The sequence below is a fragment of the Motacilla alba genome, chromosome 8 (assembly GCF_015832195.1).
Source record: "Motacilla alba alba isolate MOTALB_02 chromosome 8, Motacilla_alba_V1.0_pri, whole genome shotgun sequence".
Taxonomy (NCBI): Eukaryota; Metazoa; Chordata; class Aves; order Passeriformes; family Motacillidae; genus Motacilla; species Motacilla alba.
The window spans coordinates 5,993,422-6,006,114 of record NC_052023.1 but is presented as its reverse complement, the minus strand read 5'-3'; the positions used below and the strand labels follow the sequence as shown (position 1 = coordinate 6,006,114).

Below are 12,693 nucleotides of genomic sequence, written 5' to 3'. Positions count from 1 at the left end.
ACAGTGAGAAGCAAGAGCAAAGCATTACCTTCCTACATCTCTATCAGTGCTGAGAGCTGTAAAGGAGCCTGCAGGTTACACTCTGTGAAAGCTATCAAATACCAAACTGCAGTGCTCTTTCTGCAGGCAGAAAGAATTTCCACAGATGCTCTTTCAGCTGCATTTCCCCTTCTCAAAAGCACAATCCTGCTGTATGTCCATAAAAGAGAAACCACCACCATGTGGGATTCTTTTATTTACAGCCCTGTAGCAGGGAGTGGAATCTGTTCTGTTACTTGGCCAACTATTGCACAACATCAGCAGGCAAAATGTTCCTTCAAGTGCAACACATATAATCCCACTGGTGTCAACACGTTAAGACTAAGGAATGTTCCCTTAAAACCTCTCTTTGTTTTTTGGACTCCTGAATAACTGACATGTAATTGTATTTTTTCATTCCTCTACATCAGGTTGGTACTATCAATAACAGAGTGTAACTTGACTGATGAGATAGTACCAAAAATCATTGTCTTTATGAAAAATGTTTTAAACATATACAATAAATATCATTGCTAAGTATTAATGACTGAATATTCTCTACTGCTGTAAAGTACAAGATCAGTAAACAGTTCACAATTCAAAATACGATCGCATTTGATTGTACACACAATGCAATTAAAATATGAAATATCCTTAGATATGACCAAGTTATTTGCTTAATGACTGATTTGTTTACTGGTTTGTTTGGCTGGTTGATTTTGTTTGGGTTTTTTTTTAAGATTAAGTTGCAGAAGTAATGCAGAGGTGATTCAGCCTCAATGGAATTGTTAAGGTGTGCATGTGACTGATCAGATGCAAAAGGGCATTAATGGACTTTGAACTCCATCAGCTGACACAGACTTGCTTTCCTCTGTGCCACTTTATGTTCCTGTCCTGTTATCTCTAATAAAATATATCTCACCTGTTGAACAGGGGAAGCCAATACAGCTATAAACAGATATAGCTATGCAACAACTACAAAGTGAAAGTCTGGTGACTGTTCATAATAAAATGTTTCTTTAAATGACTTTTAGTAGCATTTAAAGCAGCTAGGGTAAATTCCAGTGTAATCAACACTGTGACTTTGAAAAATACATCATGGATTTAGTAGCTTCACAACAGTTTTTCAATCAAACTTCCTCTCTTTACAAATAAAATTCCATTTAAATATATTCTGATTTTTAAAATGCACAGCAGAATCTGAAAGACTGTCAACTCCCACTGTTATTGGTAATGCTAATTTAAATGTGATTCACAAAATATGAGAAGCAATTGAAGAATGTCATTTATAAATACTACATCAGATTACCAAAATTATTGATGATGATGCATAAGCATCAAACCACCAAGATTTTTCAGATCCCCATATCAATTTAATTTGTTGAATCAGTTCAATGACAAACAAATTTGACCTTCTCTAGAAGGACAAATCCCCTTCCCAAAGTGCTCACAAGACAAATATATATAATGTATAAAACTGACACAAAGAACACTGAGGTCCAAAGGAGAACAGTATCAAGGTTTTAGGTATAAAACAGAGGCAGAAGCCATATAAGGCAGGTAAGATCAAATAGCTGGATGAGTTTTGCAGAAACAGAAGATGTATTCTTCCTGAAAGAATCTCCATGATTCAAAAGACATTCAAATTCCATCCAAAAACGGAAACATTCTTGATTGTCAGTCTCTTTATGTTTAGTGAAGATTTTGTTCCTGTTGAAATCAAGTTTACAGTAATGTTTTTCCTTACAGAAATATCTGTACAAAATTATTTAATTATTTTCTCTCTCCTTTCCTGGAGATTGCATTAATGATGGTAAATTACATATATACAGATGAGCATGAGAAAAAACCACTCCAAAATCATCAGTCGAGCTATTTAGTTAAGTGTAAAATGAATATATAGATGAGTTGCTTAATTTAGCTCAACTCCAATTCTTCTAAGTAGGTAATAAATCCCAGGCTAAAAATTAGCTGTGGGTCTCCTACAGAGGACTGCAGAACAGATCTATGTTGTGCTAGATGGCACAACTGCCAGCCCAGAAATACAAACCATGCAGGTACCTTGTAGAGATCAAGGTGAGGAAAGCCTGTATTTGTATTTATAAATACAGGAATATAGTTTCTAATCAAAAGAATGGAACAGAAGATCTTAGGTGGGAGTGTGTGGAGGTTTTATGTGTGTTTTAACTGTATTTATCATGTACACTGGTCAACAAATTGAAACAGATCCTACAGCCAGGACTTTTGCTGCCAGTGAGGCTTGAAAGGGGAAAAGTATCCAAAGATTGCTTCATGACATGGATGAGGAAACTTCTGATCAAAGTCTCTGACAGGACCACAGAAGCTTGGACTATTTCCTTGGGTTTCTAAATCCTTTCATGGATATTTTTCCAATCATGCTACTAGAAATTTACTGTATTTTTAATTTAATTTCTACTTTAAGAAGTGTGGTAGGGGCAAGACAGGCAGCTTGGCATGTGGAACAACTGGCACAGATGAAAGCCAGCCAGATGGCATTAGGCTAAAAGAGTTCTCTTGCCCAAAATATAGCACCCACGTCCTTGGCAGATTCTAAAACCAGCACAGAATCTGTCTCTGTCTCCCTTTACCATTATCACACAGCTGACTTTTATATATATTTGCAGTTCTGATCCCTGCCCTTACAGCTTTGCAATAACTTCACAAATTTCTCATACGAGGAAGGCACTTAACAGGATTCAACAAGAAAAAAATTTAATTAGACTTCTTCTTTCAGGTAACTCAGTTTTTTAACATTGATGGAATAATGTTCATCAATTCCTGTAGCTCTTGGGGGATTACTAATTTAAAAAGTAATAGAATTTAATACTTGAATAAGCAATGTAATATGAGGATCTATTTTTTAGCAGATGAGCAAATTAAATATATCACAAAAAGTAAAACGCCTCAAATATTTTAGATGTTGCACATTTAATTGCACATATGCAGTGATTTGATTAAATGAACTATGTGAGCTACTGGAACCAAGAAGAAATATTTCCAAGCTCAATCTAATCTCATAATTAAGACTCTTCATGTACATCGAATAAGATCGGCCCAAACAATACAATATATCTACATTTGGTCAATGTTCTGTCACAATTTATGATAAACTATACTAAAGTCTGATCCTCATTACCAGAGGACTCAAACTTTGCTAATAATGCAATCTGGGAGTTTGCTTAATATGAAAACCTGTAAAAAAGAAATATAATTATCTAGAAAGAGAACCCGTGACAAAACTGCATTTATCCTTCAAATCCCCTTCTTAGTTCTAGATTTACCATTCTTTCCATCACTGCACTATGTGAGCCAAATTTTCTTCTCATACACAACTGCACAATTGCTATCCAAGTCCACGGGTTCAGAGAACTTCATGAGGAGCAGATGGTCTTATGTCAGTCTCTGCTGCTTGCAAAGAAATCTCGACCATCTCCAGCCAGCTTGAGATTCAACAGCCACAGAAGTTCTGCACAGTGCTCATGAGAGGGAAGTAAAGTGTTCCCCTGAAAACTGGACAAGGAAATGCCTAAAATTGCAAGCTGACTGAAAGAGTAAAAGGAATTGAGTCAGCATTCTGGGGAAAGGAAGGAAAAGGGAGGGGTGGAACAAGCAGTATATTCTCAAAAAAAAAAAAAAAAAGTATGCTCAAAGCAGATACCATGAAAAAGATAAGTGCTACTAGCATGCCATAAATAATATAAGACTCACATAATGCACCATTAAAGTTTATGGATCAAATCCTCTTTCCTGGCCATGATGTACTTAGGATTACAAAGACTCTCACAGAGTTGGTTACAGCTTTCTGATTCACTACCCAGCCCAGTTCATCTCTGGCACTGAGATGGGACTGGAGATGATTCATTAACAGAGGGAGCCAAATTGCAATTTCTCTACCCTACAATCCCTTTAAGACACTGTTTAAAGGGGCTGTAAAACTGGCTAATATATTACCTCTTAGTTCATTCAGAACTTTTCAGTCTACAAGAGAAATTTCCCGGACCTGGGGTGCTTTTCTCTGATTTTGCCTTGCCTGAGCACTGACAGGGGCCCAGGACAGTGAGCAAGGCCTAAGGCTTTCCCCTCCTAAGCCCCACCAGGTTTCCAGCTGTGTGAATACTTCAATTTGTCTCAAATAAACAGAGTTTATTTAGATGTGTCATGCACATGTACATGCACATCCATGCTCACTGATCACTAAACTGCAAAGCCAATTCAAATTTCTGGTGTTCAGGGGAACTGTAAGCCTGGGTGCAATGTGCCCTCCGAGCATGCATAATCTGAAACAGATGGCTCAACAGATGAGCTGCCAAACACTCAAGGCCAACTCAAATGCCATCCAAAAGTAAAAGTTATGTGGGATAAAAGTTTTCCTTGTCCCACTTTAGATAAACAGCGCCTATCTGCTTGGAAGATGATTCTTTCTCATTTTCTGCTTGTCTACTTAGTCTTTTCAAATATGGCCTGCTCTAGAAAACAAATTCATTTTTTACCAGCTGCCAGCAGTTTCCAATCTCTTGTTTGGCTTTTTTAAAATAAAGATCCATACTCTGGAGAGAAGAGATCACAGGGTGATTTGAGCATAAGTTAAGGAACAAAGCCGACAAGGAAAGAGCAAAATACAGGAAGTTTCTGGCCTTCAAGGTTGCAAAGAAAAGGTTGAAAATATGAACTGTTCAGAAACCAAAATTCCTTTTTAACACATGCTTTGGTTAGCAGCGCTTAAGCACAAATAAATAATTTAAATTACATGGACTAGGAAGTGTATTGATTTCCTATTTAAACACTCTGATACATGGTACTAGAGAGCTCTCCCCAGCTTGTGATACTTCCTACCTTTTCCACAGGACTCCCCGCCCATAGCTTGCCTAAGTGGAGGCATTGTTCCTGCAGGCATTATTATGCCTTAGGCAATGTCTTCACTGTAAAGTAAACCTGATTTGAAGCTACCATATGTCTTGATTTTCCCATAAATGCCGTTTTTTGACACCTGGAATTTTTCCTGAGGGCGCACATACACACACACACACACACAAACACACAAACACACACACAAAAACACACAAACAAACACACACACAAACACATACACACACATATCTATGTACATATATAAGTCTATTAATCTGTCCATCTCCCCAGATTCTGTATCTAGGTGTCTAAATTTCTTAACATCAGGAATCCTGACACAGGATACATTCCTATTAAATACATTCAAAAAACCCAGACAATGGCAGATTGCATACTTGCAGAGTTCTGGTGTACACGAAAAAAACCCTGAACATTTCCAAAAAGTAATTACACAGTCTGGGCACTCACAGTACAGAATATGCCTATGTGGCTGCTGGGAACAGAAATGACAGCCATCACTTCAGTCAGCCAAGCACCACTGAGATCAGTCACACTGCAGAACATTACCTATGCTTCACACTGCACCAGCTGACACCGCACTGATTATCCCCTGAAATGTTTAAAGTACTACAGTACTACAGTTAAGGATTTGTGGGTGTAGAAGATTCAAGCTAAAATACACAAAGAAATTGTAAGTTAACTCCACAGTCAAGACAAAGGGTGTAAGATTGGTCCACTACCTACAAGAAAAAGAAAATTGCTGTCTCTGTGTTTTAGACATTCTGTGCAATGAGTAAATGAAATGCAGGGACTGTAGCAATTAAATGTAAAATATCACCGCTGATATTTAGCAGAATAAATTCTCATTCAAAAGCGTGAACCCAAACAGATGCAATATTTTACAGACAAATGGGTTAATGTTATCAGTATATGTGACAGCTGGATGTGTGTAGGATTTTGTTTTGTCTAAAATTGACAGATACGCAAGCCGAAATCTGAAAGACAGATAAGACAACAGCTCATTTGCTACTGGCTTTGCTGTGCTGAGAAGAGCTGTATCTGTCCTCCATTTGTCAGACTAGAAACATAAACCAGAGAGTGTAATGCTAATGATACACTCAGATTCTCCTCTTTTGCTTATGCATTATGAATAGCAGAGCTTAACAGGGTAGTTACATGCTTTAATCTCTTAAGTCAGTGTCATAAATTTTGCTCTTGATTATGTTCATGTAACTACATCAACACCAAAGGAACACAAAAGTGTGAACAACGTTTGAGCTGTTTGGCCTGGAGTGGAAACACCCAACTGAACTCGTGCTTTTTTCAGGCTCAAGGCTGCTAATCTCCAAACTATATTGCACATTTGACCAGGAAATTAGGACAAACTATTTATTGTGTACACCTCAAGTAAACACACCACTGGAAGAAACTACCATGTCCTAAACATTACCAACTTCAGCTTATGCTATGCAAATTAAAGTTTCACTGTATACTGCAGACTTTTTTTATTGTTAGACTTCCTTGTAAGAACATTCCTTACAAGCTTATTTTCAAAAACTAATTCTCTTGGGCAATGGAAAGCAAATTATGTAACTCTCCATTTTGTCAGTTGTCCAGAGAATTTGGTTAACTCCAGTAGCACTTAGAGATTTTAATATTAATGTTATTGTAGGATTTTCTTAGAAGTTACATTGCAGTTACTGCTGCAATAGTTTATTGGGGCACTGGGAAGTTCACGGACTGAACTTTTGAAACTTGGAAGCAAAGAGATGCAACAAGGCCCGGATTTTTTGGCTTACAAAGTGAGTAACAGAGCTGCCCTGTGTGTGCTGCTGCCTACAAGCTAAGTAGGATTTCCTTTGTTTCAGTCCATGACATCTGGGTGTATTTCAACAGTTCTGAGCAACTTCAGCTTCAGCAAAAATCAGCAAAACTGTTCATGTTGGAGAAGCGGCAAAGTAAGGTCTGACTACTAAAATGTAAAAATTATGCTACAATATTATTAAAGAGCCCACAGAAATACCACTCTTTTACTGAAAAAAACCAAACCCTGACAACCCAAAACTCTCCTTGAAATAATAGTTAAAGAGTCCCTTGGTGAAAATAAGTGAAAACGGTGAAAATAATAAATTAAGAAAAAAACTATTATTAATAATAAAATAATATTAATATTGATATTAATAATAAAAATAGCAGTAATGGCTCAGAAGAAAGGTCTAAACAGCTCAATGCCTGTCTCCAGCAGTGTCAATAGCCAGTAGCTATGGGAAATGGTAGGAGTGGAAAATCTAGTGAGGCTGCTCTAGTGGACTTCCCAGACTTCCAATTATTTACAGTTCAGAAGTCACCTGAGCTGGAGTTAATTCTTGTGAGTAGTTGTTTTACTTCAGACAACCGCTTAATGTATCCAATAATATATCCAGGGCTTTTGTCTTTACCCTGCCAAGACTGAAACCTCACCAGGGTGTGCAAGGGCTTTCCCTGATCCTTGCACCTGGGTTCTCTTCCTGCTCATACCAAGCTGATGGAGCTGCAGGAGGTGCTGCTCTGAACAGAAGCCTCACTTCGTCTGGAGATCTGATGTAGCTGCATTCTGCATGAGTCTGAGAGTTCACACATAAATGGAACATTCTCCTGACAGCTCCTGGGAGCTGACACAGTGGCAAAGCACCCATCTGCTTTCTAAATTCTGGTCCAAGTGCACATCCTGATTTTTGGGGAGCAATGCGAGTGTATTCTGCCGACTACTTCTTTTTCTTCTACTACATTAGTTTTCCCTTTCTTTTTTCATTTCTCATAGGAGAGAGAGAGAGAGAGAGAGAGAGAGAAAATAGAGTAGGAGAGTAGGATGCAAAAAAAATTCTGCATTTTTGCTTTCACCAGAACAAGGAGAAAGCAAATCCTTTAAGTAGGCATGAAAAAGAACTTTCTCATTCTCAGATAACAAAAAAAAAATCTTCTCCAGTTTTTGGTAGGATAAACTTTGCTAGTTTTGTCTCTCATTCTTACACAAGAAACAGTAATCCTAAAGAAAAATCTTTTTGGCACCCCAAAATCAAGGCAGTATTAAATGAGGGCTTATACTGTTCATGGACACACAAATCCCTGGGAGTGATGCTAGACCTCAAGAAAAATTATTTTACCTTAAATTCCAGAATAAAATGTAGAGCAGAGACTGAAACTCATTCTGCATTGACACAATGGAAACTTAGTTTTAACAGATACCCCTTTAATACCTCTAATTATGGAAATGAAATGAACAATAAAGGCACACATTGTACTTGAGTATTATGATGGATTGCTCAGCTCTAGGTCTCCTTGATGTTACTTTTATCCTTCCTTTCATCACTTATTTAATAACCTAAAAATTACCACAGTCAGATGTCTGTTATTTACCTGGACAAAAAACCAAACCAAACCAAACCAAACAAAAAAAAACCCCCACAAAACCAAACCAAACCAAACCAAACAAACAAAACCTCAAACAAACAAACAAACAAACAACAGGGGGAAAAAACATAGGGAAAAATGTATTTTCCCTCCAGATTTTACCATGACTTTGTACCACTGAGTGTGCATACTGCTCATAACAGCCTAAAAATATGCATATATTTTGGAACCTATCTGTACGTATAAACACCAGTTTTAAATACTACCTTTGATATTGCTGTATCTATTAATAATAAATAAATACAGTGCATAAAGAAAAGCAAACAGTCCTTAACTGAAAATAAACACAGCATATAATCCTTATGAATAGTGACAATACTCTAAAATACTAATTGAGTTCTTAGCTTTTCCCTTGCTAAATTTGCTACACATCAAACTCTAAGTCTAAATTTTGTGAGAAGATGATGATGGATGTATTGCATTCTTGCTAAACCAACTACAAAGAGCAAGTAACCTTACTTGAACATATTAATAGGTGAAAAAAGGTGATGGCGAGAAAGCTCCGGGAAAAGAGATTATACTTATTTGCCTTTTTGTAGCAGTGGGCTGCATACCACAGCTGCAATGAAGGAAACATTCCAGTTGAGCAGCATTCCTCTGTATCTTTTCAAAGCCTCTGTGGAGGCTAAAGTAGGAATCACTTATTTGCGGTTGAGAAAATAGCAGGGACTTGTGCATTAAATTTTAAATACATTCTGCTCAGAGGATGATAAGATGTTTAAATCAAATGATGAGACATTACCCATCTAAGCCATGCATTAGGAGCATGAAATGGGATTCAGCACGCTGTGAATTCTAAACTCCTGTACTCAGCAAAGAATCATAGACTCACACAATACCAGGTTGGAATTACCATATTATCCTTGAGGATAATATGATCCATTCTTTTTTGGTGAAAGTACAGACTAGACAATATGGCCCAGCATGCTATCCTCCCTGAATTTTAGAAGTGTCCATGGCCTGCTGATCTCAAGAGTAAATTATGATATTTTAAGTTTTATAATAAAATAATACAAAGATGACAATGAATTGTTCACAAAAATTCATTCCAGCATTTTTCTACTTGCTAGATTGGTTTTCAGATTACCAGAGCTCAGCCAACGTAGAGATGGAAAATAGCCTGTATAACTATTTCTTCAGTATAAAGGCTAGGTAATTAAAAAATTATTCTGTGTTAGAGTTATACTATGTTTAAGTTACAGAATCTGTTAGAAGGTGCTTTCCCCATTAAATTTTTACTGCTATTAATTCCTTCCTCTCAGGACACTGAAGATCTCAAGTGTGATCAGGATATGTGGGAGGAATTCTTTGTCCTCTGAGTAAAGTGAGTGCAGAAGATAATGACATTTCTTAAAAGCCAAGCCCCTCAACAAGCCCAGAAATGTACTTCTTGAAGAGATGTTGAGTTCTGAAGTGTCAAGCTACACTCCTGCAACTCCCAGATAACGTTATGCCAAACTGTCATGCCAACTCTGAATTTACTCTTAAGAAACCACACCAAAAATTTAAGTTTTGTTACCGTTTCAAAGCTACTCCAGTTTATAATGTCCTTAAAATGTGTTTCTCTGTAGACCTTGTAACAGGATTTGGCCATTAGGTGAGTCACTGGAGTTGCTTAATTAAGCACTCCCTGTTTTTAACACACAGCAACAACATCTGACAAACTCCTCCCCGTCCTGCCAAGGGTCCGTGCCAGCGAGGTGAGTCAGCTGCATCTTTGCTGCATCATCCCTCTGACAGACAGCACTACCAGGGAGGATTAAATAACTACACACAGGATAAATCTGAGCTTCTGCATCATCTCTATCTTCAATGCAAGAGAGAGTCTTCAGCCCTATCTTAAATGGAATTCCAGTTTGGCTGAACATATTTCATGGGTTTTGGGGAACTGGCTCCAATCCTCCAGTGCTCTCCGGTGCAGCTCTAAACACACCATGGAAGGATGAGATTCTGAACTGCAGGAAGGCAGATCTAATGCTCAAAAAGAAAAGCCCCTTCTCTTGTGAACCTCCACCAAACACAGCCATAAACAATAAGCAAAAACAAAACAGGGATTCTGAGACGTGATGACTTGATTCCCATACAACCTGCTATAATTTTATTTTTTCCAGAATATGCTAATATGGAGTCATTTAGAAGACTCAGAAAGGTCTGCATAACCCTCAATGAGGTTCCTCATCCCTGACCAATTTAATGAATTTATGACAATTCATTGAAATCAGAGAAAAATTAGACTTAAATGGACAGAATGGGAAAAATGTATTGCTAATGGCTTTTATTTCATAGAATCATAGAGGAATCGGCAAGAAATGCTCAAGAGAATTATTTGTTTGCCTCAGAAAGCAGCTACTGTCCTCCTTCTACCATCTTGTTGATTTTTTTAATAAACATTTGTATTAAAACCAGTGACAGTATAATAAATCTATTCAGAAAATCTACTTACAATGGCACTTACTGTCATACTTGATTTAATTGTCCTCTTTGAAGGATGACTGTTTGTAGGGTGAAGGTGATTCTCTCCCATCTATCTTTCTCTCTGTAATCCCCTAAAGCAAACATAATTCTGAAGAAATAAAATTAAAAAATGTTTATGCTCTGATAGTGCTCCTGTTCTTAGTGTAGTTGGGATGTACATAGAGGGACTAGAAAATACCTGTAAAGGACAGTAGCTGGAGACTGAGGATGACACAGAATGCTCCCTCTTCTACTTGATTGTAGTTTATTACTGCATTTGTTACCTGTAAAAAATAAAATGGAGGCAATGTTTCCCTGAAGGTACAAATAAAAGACATTATTTGCTATCAACAAGCTAAAAAAGAATCATCCACTATCAGGCTACAACATAAATTGTTAATTAGGATGATTACATTATCAGTAGTTGACACAGTGAACTTACAGGACAAGCAATACAAAATTAAAGTACCAGCAAATTTCTGAAGTTGGACAAGAGACTGAAACAGAATGTTATTTGTTCTCTTCTCAAATGCCTTCCTTATGTTCCTCAGAACCCCAAGCAATTGCAGCTGTTGGGAGAACCAAAAGCCACTTTCACTGCTGCCAGTCACACTCCCAGACACCCTGAAGGAAACCCACAAGCCACAACTTCATCACTGAGGTTCTCTGAGTTCAGCCATAACTTCAGCAAAATTACAATAGGAAAGCATTTTCTTCATAAAGAATCAGACTTCCAGTGTTCTCTTGCTTCCATTGTCTGCCCTGGTCCTTCACTGGTATAGTCTGACCAGCAGTGTCTTCCTTTTGGCTAGAAACCAGGAAGATTTAAACTGCAATGGGCAAAAATATAATTCACTGGACATGCTTGGACAAAGAAAAATAACATAGAAGAAATTTTTAAAAGTAGGGTGCAAACTGGGATGTCCTGGAAAACACAGGAAGGACTGGGTATATCTGAGGTTTCCCCCTACATTCCTGCTGGGACAGTCTGAGTACCCTGGAGGCCAGTTCATGGTCAGGAAATGTGTTTGTGGCTGGGACACTGTGCAGGATAATAGAACTGAGACCTCTGTGAGGCAAGAGAATGGGGCTGGACAAGATTTTCAGCTGATGGAGCAGTGCATGAAACAAAGGCAGCACAAGGTAACAGCTGCTGCCTTCAGCCCAGTTCTGTTACCTGTGTAGTATGCTAGTCTCTCAGGTGACAGAAAGTACTAAATGGTACAGAGGGTGACACTCTAGTCTGAGCTAAGTTGTGTAAAATATGGAGAACATCACAATAAAACTGTCTATAATTACAGAAAATAACAGCTCTTTGTAACTGATCCAGATGGAATTCAGACAGAACATGTTAAAGCAAACCAAATTCTTCTATTAAGAAATTACTCACTAACTTCTATTTTAAACAATTTTAAATTCAAAATCATTGATGCTAATGATTTAAAATAAAAAAATATAAAAAGAGATTATGGCACCTTGCTGATTTCAGTTTATTGATTTGTTTAAATGAACTAAAATGTTTGCATTGATCTTTCAAAAGAATTCGAATAGGCCCCAAGAACCTTTAGAAGGATCTAAGTAGTTCATCCTAAATCCTTCAGTAGTGCCCTCATGGTCCATGCTCAATATAGGGGAGTTATCTGACAGACACAGAACATCCTGGCATGAAAGTGCATAAATCTGTATGATATACCCTGGATGCTCAAAGACTGTAATTTCAAATGTATTTATTTCAGCTTGTGTGGGGCTTTCTGAAAAACAATGATTCTCTGATCTCTGCCAAATTTCTTTAGGAGACTATCCACACTACATTTCTAAAAGAAACCTTGAGCTGAATTCCCCCTTTTATACCTGTTGACACAATTTTTCCTACTCTAAACTTTCGGCTAAAATGAGATCTCT

The 12,693-nt window shown here is 37.5% G+C and overlaps 1 protein-coding gene across 4 annotated transcripts in view; it reads right to left on the bottom strand.

Moving 5' to 3' along the window:
- The window catches only part of EPS15 (epidermal growth factor receptor pathway substrate 15), a 68,969-nt gene that overhangs the window by 54,392 nt on the left and 1,884 nt on the right, over positions 1-12,693 (bottom strand). For 3 of the 4 annotated variants that reach the window (XM_038144868.1, XM_038144870.1, XM_038144866.1), the window contains exons 2-3: positions 10,991-11,075; positions 10,781-10,900 (exon numbers count right to left, since the gene is read on the bottom strand). In XM_038144868.1, coding sequence (XP_038000796.1) covers positions 10,781-10,861 — 81 coding nt within the window. In that variant the 5' untranslated portion in view covers positions 10,862-10,900; positions 10,991-11,075. The remainder of the gene's footprint in view (positions 1-10,780; positions 10,901-10,990; positions 11,076-12,693) is intronic. The other variant, XM_038144867.1, reaches the window with a different exon arrangement.